Consider the following 15,209-nt stretch of genomic DNA (forward strand, 5'->3'; position numbering starts at 1 on the left):
CTGCTACACTTAAGAGCTCTTGAAAGAAACTGCATTTTGTACAAAGGTGAGGGGAAAGAAATTTCCAACTTACATTTTGTAATTAGGATCTTGAGACTGGGGTTTTAATGAATATCATATGTTTATATTATATATTATATATTATATATATAATATATATATATATATATATATATATATATATATATATATATATATATATATTATATATATATATATATTTTTTTTATATACATTATACATAGCTGGCACCCTTTTCTAACGTGGGTGGTCTTTTGTGTATCCAGTCCTAAGTTTAACCCTTTTCTTTTCGTATCACAATATTAACGTGGGTGGTCAGCTCATAATATTACACAGCTCATACATTTCTCTGTTCAATTCATTCATTCAGTAGTGAACCTGTATAATGCAGGTAAAACGTGTATTTAACGTGGGTAAGATCCACGTTAGTTTAACTGGACAACAATGCATTTGCAAAGAAGTGCGATTCTGATATATGATTAATTATATGCAATTGTATTTATCTATTATTATCAAAGTAGACCAAACAGTGTGCAATAAATAATACTTAATGGGAACTTAATGAAAACAATACACGCTTTCCACCCACTGGGACACGAACTGTTTTTCGTTTTGTTTCTTGAAACAGGTTCAGAGTAATTTATTGATTTATCGTTGGCTATAATTATAACAAATGCAATTAATATATTTTTTTCAAACGCTTATCATTTCCAAAACATAATAAATAATGTATCATGGAGGTTGATTGGGGGGGGGTGGGGGTGTATTATTCTGATTAACAACTAGACTCCTCCCCTTCCTCTGGTTCTTGCGAAGAGCGGTTGGGCTCAGGTCGGTCGGGAGATAGTCAAGAGGCGAAACTTTGTGAGTCTAAGTTCTAAACCTTTCTGCCTTTTATAACGGTGCAAACACCTGCGATGCTTTTGTTTTCTACATTATTGCCCAGTTATCGTCCCTTCTTGATCGTAACATTGTTTTTTGTGTATTATTTTCATTTCTCTACAAAGTGTGTGAACCCGAATTAACTTTTTGGAAGATATTTTAAATGAGTGCGTCTGCGGCTGTTGGTTTGTGCTGAGGAGAGAGATCGAAGACCGATTCCTGTAGCCTGTATTTTAAATCACAAATCCAGGCAAAATGAAGTACAGGTACGTTTAATCCCCGTTTTAATTTAAATTGAACATATATATATATATATACATATATATATATATATATATATATATATATATATATAAACAAGAGAACAACTAGCGGTTGTTATTTTTACTTGTTATAATGCAAAATACTGTGTGTTTTTTTAGAATTTGGGAAATTACTTTGTGTGTATTTTTTTTTTTTTTCCAGGATTTTGGTCTTATTTGCTGTTTATCTAGCAGTCGATTTGGTCCAAGCGGTAAGTAATTATTTGTTAACAATGTTTTGTTTTTAATAGTGTAATATATTTGTTGCGACTGTTTTAAATGCTCAGTTTCGTTGTGACATAATGTCCTAACGGACAGAAGTTGTAGAATTGCTTTGTTTTTAGAATGTTCACTGTGATTTACTTTTTAACACTTTGTTTGGAACAACATTTTTGTTTTCCGATACACACAATAGGCTACTGTATTCTCATATGTTGCGAAAGTGTTTAAAAAGAAAAAAAAAAACACAAAAAAAGTGGACATCTTAATAAAAACTGCTTGTTCTGTCAATATCCGAACGTGTCAACTTTACTAAATATAGCATATTTGAACACGTTTAGTATTTATAGACTCCAAGTCCTGTCATGCAAGATTACGGTAGCCTATGCGATAGAATATATACAAATATGTCCTTTATTTGATACAACAGTTGCCCGTATTTTTTAGCGTTGGTTTTGCACAATTACTGTAGCAGTGTTAATCTCTACCGCACTGCAGTAAGTATCGTGCATTTTAATAACAATTTTGACGTGATGCTGCTTGCGTACATACAGCACAAAGAAATCGGATACAAAAAATAACTTTGATATTAAAGACACTGTAGGTTGAGATTTCTTAAAATGTTTTAATATTTGAAATCTGCAGGTTTGTAAATCAATTATGCCAATAATTTAAAAATAATAATAATAAAACAACAACACAGCAGAACTTTGACAAATGCTGCTGGGCTCTTAACACATTGTTTGTAAACCAGACGCAGAGTCTTCCCGACCTGTCTTTATTGACTCGGGATTATGATACCATATCTGTGTGAATTAGCAATATTGTTGTTGTCTCTACAATTAAAATGAAAACACTTTGCATTCAGTTGTTTGTAGCCTATACCAACTCTTATTACTTTTCAATTTTACATTTAAATTCAGAAAATGTGTGTTATATATAATATACACACACAGTATATACTTCACCATTTTTCACCTTCAGAGAATGCCATTTGCACTAAAATAGGGCCCTATGTCTCATAAGCATTGCAGGACAAAGACTGACTTTTGCATCCTTTTTTCTAGCATTACTAAACATCTCTGTCAGGACCTCCTAGTAAATAGGCCCAGCCTTGTTTCTGTCACATGGTGGGTAGCGGTGGGGTGTATGTCTCCCTCCCAGACTGGAATGACCACTCTGGTATAAAAATTATACAAACTCACTCTGGTATTTCTTATGTGTGGTGAAGTGCATTCCAAAACGTGTATTACTCTATTGTAGTAACTAACTGCACTATTAAACAATACAGAAATTTAACCCTTGAATAAGTATCCAATCTATATTGTTTTTGGTGTTTTACAAAACTGAATTGCTGAAATGAAAAAAAATAGGTTTTGGAGCAACTTAAGATGTGAATTAAATATCAGAGCTCTCTTAACTAATGCGTTCCTCCCATTGTTTTGATTCGCCTCTTTGTCAGTCATCTCGTCATGGTGACTTTACCCCATGTGGTCTGTGTAGAGCCGTCAATCATGTCTAACCTCCAAGTGTTGCAGGGGGACAGTTTAATGAGTACTCTGGCGTACCTGATTTACTTGAAGGCTGGACATGATTCCGAGAGCTCATGAGTTTGAGTAAGTCACCAGGGTGACTAAAATAGAAAGGGTTACAGAGAATATGTCATATGAATATGTCTATTTATTTCATGCCATGAATCTGGTCATAGATTTGTCCATACAATATTTCATATTGCTTCTTCAGTAAAGTGTAAGATAAGTATGATTCATAAAATTTAAACTTAGAATCAGACACAATAAAAAAAAGATATCTCACAAAGGTGAGGGTGTCAATGTTTTACACAGTTTACAATGTGTAGTTGTTAGGGGCTAGGTGGTGCAGCTGGCTTATTCAATAGCCTTTCAGCTCTGGAGGATTGAGTTCAAATCCCTCTCCGGCTGCAAGTGGAAAGAGTTGGGTGGTGTCAGTTTAGACAACAAGTCACAAAACTAAGGGACTAAACAGGCTGAATCAAAATTTTGTATTTAAAATTTTGGTTTTCAAATGCCAGCGATGGATCAGCATGGTGAAACAGATGAATGCTGCACGGAATTCAGTGCTGGCATGCTGAGGAGAGAGATAACGGATATGGCATTTGCACAGACAAGGAAAAGATGCAACCGCATGTTGCTCAATTGACAATCTAAACAAAAGCAAACAAAACCTTTAATAGATATGCTACCCTGACGCTTAAAAAATAAAACTGCAGCAGTTTGAAAGTAAAAGCCATACCCACCACACTATATTAAATATTTATGTAAAAGGAAATAGATTAATACGGTCTAATACAAGATACCATTACAGTGTTAATGATATAAAATCAACTGTTGTTTACCTATCAGCAGCTTGATCACGTAAGTGGAAATGAGGTACCAAGCCTTTATTTTCAATATTTTGTGTGGTTTTCATTGAAGCAAATGTTTGGATCTCAGTTAAAGATTATTGGCACAAACCTCATCAGTGGAGCAGGCGAGACCACACCCTGTTGGTTCATAATTTTGAATGATTTTATTTCTATTTATTTTGTCAGCGATTATTGCTATTGTTTCTTTTAATGTTCTGCTGACAGTACTTGAGTACAATCGTCCTGTCTACAGGAGGGATGACATCATTCCAGGAGCTTGTCAGCTGACCAGCTGAAGTCTAATGACAGCATTGTTGGAGTAGAGTATGTTTTAGAATTGACATTCGTAGGCAAGCAGTAGTATTTACCAGATCAAATACAAGGTGGCGCTAAATTGACCTTTTTATTTAAAAATGTTGTTTCTCAATTTCAGAGCCATATTTTTTTTTATGTATTTACCAACTGTACAAAAATTGGGCAGTGAGCCAATTCTTGTATATGCAAATTTTTATTTTATTTTTTATATTAAGATTGATGGATTCCACATCCTCTCTTAAGGCATGACCGCATGGTATGTAGGGGGAGCCATGCAGTCGGGAGAGCACAAGTTTGCATCCAGCTGGTCTTGGCAAGGGAGCCTCCTGCATTGTGGGTAGGAAGATCTAGAGGGGCTGTTTATCCCTTCATGAAGAGAACATGTTTCTCTTGTGTTTTGTTATGCAGTTTTTCAGTTTGACTTTGGAGGTTTTAAGTCTAGTTGATTACCCCTGTTAAGTGTATTCTTAAACAGTTACCTTGTCCAGTGCTGTATATAGAGCAATCTTTCCATCTTCCTGTCAAGTCTTTACTCCGTGCCACTCTGTCTGTAGTGGAGATGCTTTAACTAGAAAGGCCAGTGACCAGCTGGAATGCCGAGCTTTAGATAGTCGGAACATAAGCAGCATGTTGAGGTGCAGGTAATGATCACCCCACAAAACCAGGAAATGAATGATTTACACCTAGTTTTGTAGTTTCTTAATTAACAATATTGTATGTAGAATAAAAACCAAGATGATAGACTTCAAGCCTGAATTGGTTTGCAATGGTAAATACCTGGAGACAAGTCTGTTTGAAGTCTCTGCTGTGCATTGTTTTCCTGGCATTCCATTAGAACATTCCAGGCTGGCTTGGTGGAACTTGTTCAGAACCTCTCTGCCTAGGCTTTGCATTCTGTGTCTCCTAGAATTTCTCCCCCCTTGCAACTGATTGGTTGCAGTGGCTTGCACTCCACTGGCTGCCTGATGGCAATGTAACAATTTGCCAGGAAAGAAAGTTGCTTTATGTTCCACCACCCTGATGGAAAGTTCAAGCCAACCTTCAATAACACATTTATTTATTTATTTATTTTAAATAAATAAATTTATTTTACCTTCTGTCAAGCAAGCAGGTTTAGTGGAGCTGCCACACATGACTTTTAAAAGTGCTGTAATTCTTTAAAAAAAAAAAAAAAAAAGTATTATTCATCATGCAAGCCCATGCGTCTTTTAAATTATCTTTGTGTATTTAAAAACAATGATTGATCTGCCCTCATAATTGCTGCAGCTAGTCATGGGATTATGAATTATAATTACAAGATTCCTGCAGGAATACTCCAATGCCACTCCGTGATACCCAATGAAAACACCCTGGGCCTACGGAAAACTGCTGCTGAAGCCACAGCCTTGAGGCAGCAAAGTTTGGCATCCTTGCTGGGACTTGAACATCTGACACTGGGGCGAAAGCGCTGGTACAGCAAGGCTCCTACCTCTGCCTAGCAGTTAATTATCAAATACCGTGGGCAAAGCTTGTGTTTGTAATTGAAATCCACACCGCAGTGGTTGTTGGTATACATTGTCTTGCAGCTACAGTTGTTACATTAAAAGTTGTGCAGTAGGGCTGTAAGCACTGGGTAGTCTCAATGGACCCCTCAGTCAAAGCTGGCCTGTATTTTCTTTGAGATTGTGGGTACTGCATTAGTATATGCAGCTGTGTTTGTATGTGTTGGTGGAAGGCTAGTAATTTTTTATGGATTTTTACAAAACTGCTGTGTCACTGCTGACCGTCAATGACTACCTGGGTACATCAGCTCTGTTCATGATGAATAAGCAAAGGGGAAAGTGAATGAAAACATATTGTCATACAGAATAAGGTTGTCCAGCTCTCAGTTTGTGAATGTAGTTTTATCCAGAACTTCAAACACACACTATCCTAAACTCTGAGGTGAAACTTGTAAGTCAACCGATGTTTTCTCAGTGGTGTTTTTCTTCAGGTTTTACATCCATAACTTTTAACACTGATGTTTTAAAGTTTCAGCTAACGCCTTGCTTACCAGTGTAATGCTACTGCAAGGGAGTGCTTGAAATGTTTATTTTCTGTGGTACAATAATGGAAGCATAGCAAGCAATGCCTTCCAAAAAGTGTATGTCTTGGAGGCAGGCATTTCAACAAATGGAAATGCACATTCTTTACATTGTTTGTTTTGTTTCTGAGGATTTTTCTTGTGTATTCAATAGTGTAAAACTTGCCCCTCAGCTATTTGTACTTGCCTCTGGAATCTAGAGGTCAGTTTGAACATTTGTAATTCTAAGATTAGAAAGAGGGTAAAAAAAGAGATCTGGAACGTAGTTAACATTAACTATAATTGGCTGTATGATAAAGGTGGCGACTCTTTAGTTTGTGTTGAGCATTACAGTGCTTTAATTTATGTTCTAGTCATCACTGTCCTGTCAGATTGTTTTAGTGTGGGGTTATGGGGTCCAAAGACCCCCACAGATGATGGAATATCTGCTGCTTCTCCATGTCTTGGATTGGCAAGCGGCTTAAGGTTGTTTTTAGCTCAAACGGCTATGCAACAAGTCTGTATGCAGCTTTACACATGTTATCTAAGAATAAGTATTCTACTCCCCTTCTAGTGTTGCTATTTATTGCTTTCTGCCATGGAGTTCTTATCCAGTGATTGTGTTTGTATTTTTGTACACTGATTTATGCAGCTCATAATAGAAGCCGTGCACAATCCTGGCTAACACTCAGGTTCGAGCATCTGTTTGCTTATTAATTATCATTGTGTTCTGGAGGATGCTGACTGTGCTGTAATAGCCTGTGGCAAAGTGTTAAGTAGTGTGGAGGTGTAGAAGTGATGCAGTGCTAAAGGAAAGACAAACGCAATGTTCCAGGTGCAGTGGTGATTTATTTGTAATCCAAAGTCACTTGAAAACTAAATAATGATTGGTAGCACACAACGATGTGTACTGTGCAATATAATCCAGGGGGTTCTTTCCCGAAACAATAAACACACACAAAATACAACACGATCACAAGTCCAGAGTAAGTGGTAACATGCAAGTGGTGAAATACAATTTATCCAGCTCCTGGTATGTGTTAGGCGTCTAATAATAACAAGTACAATTCGACACGACAAAACGCTGAACGCTCACGGTTATTTTATCACTCCTTTAGCAGTCCGTCAGTAACCAAAACAAAGGAACAGATAGCTTGGCCATTTCCCCTAAATACCTTCAGTCACACCCTCTTTTGGTGGCGTGGCCTAGCACGTCTCCACCAATCGTTGACTGGCACATCACCTACCGCATTAAGGCGATGACTTCTGGTATTGTGGCTCCACCCACTTCCTGGTTGGCCGGCTTCCAACTGACCCTGGAATGAACTGCCAGATCATCCAGTACGAGGCACACTGTTCCTGTTACACAGCTTCCTCACAAGAGGGAATCGGATTCATTCTCTCGGTCATATTGCCCAGTTACACCATAACTAATTTTCTCACTCCTCTCTAAAACCTTATCTTGTATGTGAGTAAGAAAATCCACAGTGGACTGGAGAAGGAGATTGCATATTAAAACAGAGCCACTGCAGGTTTCTGTTCTCCCCCAGTGTTTGAATGAATGCTCTTCCTGTTTTTGGCAGGAGATCGTTGGTGGTTTTCAAGTGAGGGCTCGTTGTTAACTTTATAGGCTTGAATCCACTACTGACAGCTACAATGCAACCAAGGAGTTTATGGAAGGAATTAACCATTTTTCATATTTATTTTGGTTATTGAATTAGTCACACATGTGGAACTAAGTGTCTTTAATCTCTGCAGTTAACATGCAAACAACATGCAGATTAGTTTTGTTTCCCGTTCACATTATTAAACTTGAACACCAACTTCTCAGCCGCAGTAAAACATAAATCGGCTCTTTTGTGGGGCTGTGCCTCGACTCGTTTAGCACTATGGAATCCCCCTGAGGAAAAAGAAATCCTGAATAATTCCAGGAACAATTGTTGTTATTATTTAGTGTTGAGGTGATAGGAAAATGTGTTACTTTTGGCACATTCTTTTGATGAGAAATTGAACAAAGATAAAACAAAGTGATAATGCATACTTCATTGGGAGGCTCTTTCTTTTACTTACCTACATCCTGTTACTTTTTTTTTTTTTAAGGACTTTGTTTGGAATCGGATTCAGCAAATCCAAACTGCACTTTTGTCTTCTCGCAGCAAGTAGAACGCTTAATCCATCATGTTGATAGAACAGCTTCCAGTTTGTTTCCTGTGCAGCAGAAGATCAAGGAGTTAATTAAGTAAATTAGCCTGTTCAAAGTCAAAGAAACTGTTTAAACAACAGGTTAATAAGCAAATAAGTGTCACCTCTTTAAACTGGCAGGTACACTAACAGTTCTGGGGTATCTCTTCTACTTTCACCATGAAACAGGGTCAACCCTTCGTGGTAGAACATGTTGATGAATGTGAAATGCAAGCAGTTAAGGCAGTCAAAGTTTTCATTGAATGAAAAGTAAACGCGGCTTAACAAAACATTACAGACATTAACCTGTGGACCGCAGAGGTCTGTGGAAAAGGGTTTCCTTGCCAGGCTCGGCTGTGGGTGGTCTACTGTGTATTTTTTTAATTAAGGACTGGAGTGTTCTGTGGTAAGCCATAGACGCTGCATACTTACGGTTTTAGTAGTTCTCTATTCTGGAAGACTGCTGCCTGGTGTTTCTGGAGTTCTTTTAAAACTATTTCAGTGTAGTGTAGTGCCTAATAACTTTCAAAAAGGAGTTGTTTTATCATTTGTAAGAAATATAGCAATGCGTGTGTTTTATAAAAGGGTTTTTGTTTTTCCTGAGATTACAACTCTGCTTGAAAATGATAGTATTAACCTCCTTCTGCTGCAAGTAGTAACAGGGGCATGCTTGTTTAGGTCACGGAGTGACATCATGGCAAAGGAGAGAGGAAGCTTGTGTAGCTGAAACTGTCTTCAGGGGAATATAAAAAACTGGAAAACCAACAGTTTCTGAAGTAGAGTACATAGAATGGTAAAACTATGAGAATCGCATGTGAATTCCATCAGCAGTAACAGTCAGTCAGTATTAACGGGTTACTCGCATTCATTTCCCACAAACCTGGTTACACCACTTTTATTGTTTTTATAAGTAAAAAATGGAACAATAACAAGAATGTAAATAAAAGTATGCACAGTAGTGAACTATAAAAAGGAAGAAAAAAGTTTGTATAATGTGGCCTTTTCTAAATGCTGACTCTTGAGCCTGTGCAGTTTTTATTACAGATTAGTAAGTGACCCTGTCATTGGTGACAGAAAAACACAATCAAATGTTGGCACTGAAACCTCTCCTGTGAGGAGATATTTCTTGGTTCTTCTATTTTTCCCTTCTTTAACAAGGCCCTGCGATATTGCACCAGCTTTCATGTCCCGCCTTCACATACTCCAGGCAAGTTCTGCACATATTGCCTATGGAATCCTTTAAAGATCACATGACTCAAAGAAGACACACTGATTGGAAGTTCCCATCTGCTATTGCAATCATTATGAAATCACCTTACATTATCCACTTCATCTAAATAATGCTTGATCAACAGACACTTAAACGGCAGTTGCTTTTCAGTCATGTTTTCAAAATGTGATGATAGTGCTTTTTTAGCTATTGTGAGTAGAGTGTGTGTGTGTATGTGTATATATATATATATATATATATATATATATATATATATATATATATATATATATATATATATATATATATATATATATATATATATATATATATATATATATACACATATATACATACATACATACATACATACATACATACATACATACACACACACACCTCTGGAAAAAATTAAGACCACTGCAAATTTCTTAAATCAGCATCTCTACATGTATGGCAGCCCGCTAGATCTGGAAGCTGGTCGTGGCGATCTTTGCACTTCAATCGTTGACAATATATATATAGTAGGGCAAACAAATATCTATATATTATCTCCTCCGAAACCCAGACTTTGTAGGACTTTAAAGTAACTAAAAAAATTTTCATAATTTCCAAAATACACATGTAGGTTTGATTTTTCTCTCTCTACAACTAAAAAGAGTCTAGAGATGAGAGAGAGAGCAGTCTGTCTAGAGAGAGAGAGAGAGAGAGAGACACACACGACACAGCTTAAAATATATTGTGTCATGGTGTGTGGGTCTGTCATTGTAATTTATTTATATTTATACTTCTAATCAGAAAAAAACTTTAGAAGTCACTTTGATAGCAGGTTTATCATTGTTCTGGAAATAAGTTGTTGGAAAGCTGCCCAGACTCAATTTTTTTCCGTTTTAAAAAACAATATAATGTCATTATAATATAATGTAATTTGTATATAATACATTATATAACGTTTATTAATAGAAAAATATAGTGGTCACTCTGGAGAATGCTACGCAGGTGAAACGCATGTGTTTTTTTTTTTTTAATACACATAAATATAGCTTGCACAAATATATTTAACCTTTATTTCTTGACATCCTTCATCAAATGTATTTTTTCTCAACATTAACCCTTTGCAGTCCATTTATTCGGCGTTTGTCAGGCGCGGCCGGTCCAATTTGTTTAAAAGTCACTGAATCGCAAAAGCACACTCAGTACTGTATCTCCAGCCAAGCCCCACCCCTTGTTTACTGTGTTTTTCACATACCTCTTTATAGACGTGCATACTGATAAATCCTCTCCTGATCACTCGTTTTATCACCAAACTCCTCAATAATTTGATCCAAGTCATTATTTTATTACTATAACATCTCAAAAAGCTCTGCAAATGTCTGTGATATTCTTTGAGCGCTGGATGCAGAAGCAGCTATCTCCTTTGTTTATGTCTGTGTTATCTGTAGTACATGGTGCTATGAGATACGCCCTTTTTAATTTTTTTCGGCTTAATTTGGCTCTTGTAGGTCTCACTCGGCCATTGAAAGGTTTTCTCGGTTTTTTCCAGAGAAAAAACGACTAGAGACCTGTGCTTTACGTCTTTTTGATGATATCGGACAGGGTCCGACATTGGACTGAAAAGGGAAAATTGTAATGTCGGACCTGGTCGCTACAGGAGTCGCTGGTGCACACAGTGAGCCAAGGACACCCTGGCCGACCTAGCCCTCCCTCCTCCCTGGCGGTGCTCGACCAATTGTGTGCTGCCTCCTTGGGAGCTCCTGTTCTCAGTCGGCAAAGGAATAGCCTGGACTCGGACTGGCGACTTTCAGACTATAGGACACATCCTTACTCCGCTTGGTAGCCCCCTCAAATGTACTTTTGTCTTAAGGCTGAAACAAAGTCTTGGGATGAGATGCCCGGCTATTCTCTCCGCTTGCGTGTTTCAAGTCATGTAACCAATGTGAGCTAAATCTAACTTGGCAACCCCTGCCCTTGTATGCGTTACTGTACTGGGGGACTGACTGTTCCTGGCACAACTTAGAAGTGGCTGTCTGCTACCACTAACAGAAGAGTAAACTAGTAGAGTAAATCACACACCAGCATCAGCGGTTCACATGTCCATTGACATCCTAGGCTACACTTTAAGTCCTCTGAATTCCAATAAGAATATCTTGGTGTCTAATCAATTGATCTAGATTGAAGTCCCATCACTGTTTTTAAATCATTTAAGGGCTTAAATTTATGAAAATCAGATATGCCAATGGTGCCTCTCTTTAGTTTAAATAGTCTGTAAAAATATGAAAAAAGGGTTTGTATTTTGATGGTGTTAGATCTGTTGAAATGACAGATTCATAATGGAATTCAAGAAAGACAACATTAAATATTTCATTGAAATGGATATGATTTTACAGGGGTCATTTCATTTCCTTAAACTTTAATAACCTCATTGTTTGTACCTGTAGACGTGTGATGGAGTCTCAGCTTGTTGCTGCTGAAAAGCAGTTGTGACAATCTGAGTAGTTTTTTTTTACCCAGTTGTGCTTCAGGTACTTGCAGTCAAAGTCATGAGAAAGTGGTGTATTTGCTAATGTTGACCTTTCAGAAAAGCATGTTTATTCACGAGCCCACTTGCATTTCTAAGAAACTTGCTATTTTTCCAAGTAAAGACAAATGTGATTTGAATGATGCTACACCCTGTACAAGAATGAAGGTTATAGAATGACTTAATCTTCTCAAATGCCAAGCACAGGCTTGTAGAGATCTGTGTTTAAAAAAAAAAAAAAAAAAAAAAAACCCTTTTGGTTACTGGAAGGTAGGTTGGTGAGGCCCTAAATGCACAGGTATGAAAATCAAACCTTGAAATGCCTTTATTTTGAGGTGCATGAAATAATGAGGCGCGTCAGTTACGAATTCTTATCGGAAGGTGATGCATTTGAGACATTCCTTGTATTGCTGTGTTATAAGAAGGTACATGCTCCTGTTGTGCCCTTAACGTACTGAAAGCTTTGACCCCTCCAAAAACGTGTCTGAATTAGAAGCACATTCTTCCCCCATCCTTTGTGCCCCAATTAAACAAAACAAAAAATACTTTAGTGAGATGTATGGATTGAAACTGAGATCTCACGTTTCTGCAGCAAGACATGCCAAGAAATACATCAGTTTAATAATGTTCAATTTAACACTAAAATAACATTTGTAAATAATGATTACTTTGGCCTTCAGTTGTTATCTGTTAGAACCTTGTTAGTCTGTTTCCGTTAAAGGAGAGACTACCAATGCTTCAAAATCCATTTCCACCCACATATTAGCTTTATTACTGGCCTCTGTTTGTTCGGTATAGGTGTTGAAAGATGGGCCAGCTGAGAGGATTCGAATACTGAGCTTAAGATTTAAATCCGTTCTTAATTTCCAACAGATGCAAACCTACGTTTAACAGGGATAGGGTTATGACCATAGAAGAATCACATTTAGGGCAATTAATTATATTTTTCAACAAAAAGTTGTGCACTATAGAACTATATATATATTATATATAATATATGTGGTATAATATAATATCATATATATATATATATGTTGTATGTATGTGTATATATATATATATATATATATAATATATATATATATATATATGTGTATGTATATATATGTATATATATATATATATATATATATATATATATATATATATATATATATATATATATATATATATATATGTATAGGAGGGTTTTTGTCTTGAAACATCCTGAAATACATGATTTTTTAAAAGTAATTTAAACTTTTTGTGTACATCCAAAATAAACCTTTACAGTTTTGCTTTCTCTCCCTCTCTCTCTCTCTCTCTCTAGAGAGCGACACACAACACAGCTTAAAATATATTGTCATGGTATGTGGGTCTGTCATTGTAATTCATTTATATTTAAATTATATTTAAGGATCCTATCTAATCAGAAAAAAACTTTAGAAGTCACTTTGATAGCAGGTTTATCATTGTTCTGCAAATAAGTTGTTGGAAAGCTGCCCAGACTCAAAGCTGTTCAACAAATCCCTAAATTATACTTTTAAAAAGTTTGCTTTTGGCACAAAAGCCAAAACAAAAGCAACATAGCGGGTACAGTTTAAACCTAGAGGGTATATATTGTATACAATGTTAAAACTTGTTAGCAAAATATATATATTATTACATTCAGAGTGTCACCGGTCTCACTCACCATCTAAACATTCACTGTATCGGTGGGCATTATGAAAACAGCACACAGGGCAAGTTGTAAGTGGTGTGGTATGGTGTTATCAAGAATAAGCAATGGCTCAAAGAGAGTGTTCATGTGTTTGAAGGAATGTAGTACAGTTTTACATTGGCACGTCTTTCTGCAGCAGTTAGTGTGGCCTGTTTATTCTGCTGAGAATCTCTTGGTTATTTACTTATTTGCTCATGTTAATTTAAGATATTCAGATATTTAAAACACCATTATAAGAACAGGTCAATGTTAAAGTAACAAAGACATTAAGTGAAACATTTGTCGACTGACCTTACCCGAGGTCACTTTATTCAGTACCAAACAACAAAAAACTCTGATAGCTGTATGCACTTATTTAATGCTTTTCTAATGACTATTTTTAAGGCGGCACATGTCTCATGTGTCAGAGGGCACAGGCCGATGACAGTTTGGTGTGGAGGCGGGCCGTGTTGAAACAGGGAGCTGTCTGAGCATTTCTCACTGCTGTGCAAGTAGGGAGAGTTTATTAGGCTTCTCAGTTAATGTGCTGGTGGAGGCATTTCTCAAACGGGCGACTCCGCGGCCTGTGTTTGAATGTGCCTGTTAAACAGAGGTGTTTGTTGTCCTGCCTACTTGAAAGCAGAAATGCAGTATATTGTTTGAATTCATATACACAGGGACTGCTAGCTGTGGTGGTTACAGGTAGCCGAGGAAGTAGGATGTTGGTGCTAAATTGTGATGGGTGATTTGTGGAGGAAAGAATGGTTGGCATTTCCTCAAAAAGATCAAGGAGCAGTGTGCCATGGGTAATGTGGCCTTGGTATTTGTTACCACATTTTAAGTCCTTTTGGTGTCAGGGAGCTGAAAAAGGGGGGCAGTGTTTAATCTGACCTCCAGTTGATTATTAAAATGGGTGCTCTGGTATTGGTGTATTGTAAAACTCTAATTGTAAGAAACATTTAAGTTTTTTTTATTTTCGTTTACTGTTGTTTCACAGTACAAATTCTCTAGCCTCTTTAAAGTGTTGAGTAGGTTGAGTAAATCGAAGGAATAAAAAATCCTATATAAATCCATCAAGTTTTCAGGTTGTAACACAACAAACTGAAAACGTCCAAGGGGGGTGAATACTTACTATAGGCACTGTGTGTGTGTGTGTTTTGATATATATATATATATATATATATATATATATATATATATATATATATATATATATATATATATATATATATATATATATATAATGTGTGTGTATATATAATCTATCTTGCATCAGTCAAGCATTTTAAAATAGCCCTTTTTTTCTTCGTTTCATTGTGTTTTGCAACTGGAAATTGAGTGCTTTCATCTAGAACATGTTCAATTGGAGTTTGGCCCAGTAGCTTCAATTTCACCTCAGAATTGATGTGCTTGTTTGATTTGGCATGCTGTTTTACTGCACGGTCCAAGTTTTTATAAT

The 15,209-nt window shown here is 36.6% G+C and overlaps 1 protein-coding gene across 4 annotated transcripts in view; it reads left to right on the forward strand.

Moving 5' to 3' along the window:
* Positions 1-828: 828 nt before the first annotated feature.
* LOC121295438 (collagen alpha-6(IV) chain-like) overlaps positions 829-15,209 on the forward strand; it is a 109,063-nt gene continuing 94,682 nt past the window's right edge. For 3 of the 4 annotated variants that reach the window (XM_041220043.1, XM_041220045.1, XM_041220046.1), the window contains exons 1-2: positions 848-1,169; positions 1,369-1,417. In XM_041220043.1, the coding sequence (XP_041075977.1) occupies positions 1,159-1,169; positions 1,369-1,417 (60 nt within the window). In that variant the 5' untranslated portion in view covers positions 848-1,158. Of the gene's footprint in view, positions 1,170-1,368; positions 1,418-15,209 lie in introns of all 4 variants that reach the window. The other variant, XM_041220042.1, reaches the window with a different exon arrangement.

This window comes from Polyodon spathula, chromosome 20 (assembly GCF_017654505.1).
Source record: "Polyodon spathula isolate WHYD16114869_AA chromosome 20, ASM1765450v1, whole genome shotgun sequence".
NCBI classification, from domain to species: domain Eukaryota; kingdom Metazoa; phylum Chordata; class Actinopteri; order Acipenseriformes; family Polyodontidae; genus Polyodon; species Polyodon spathula.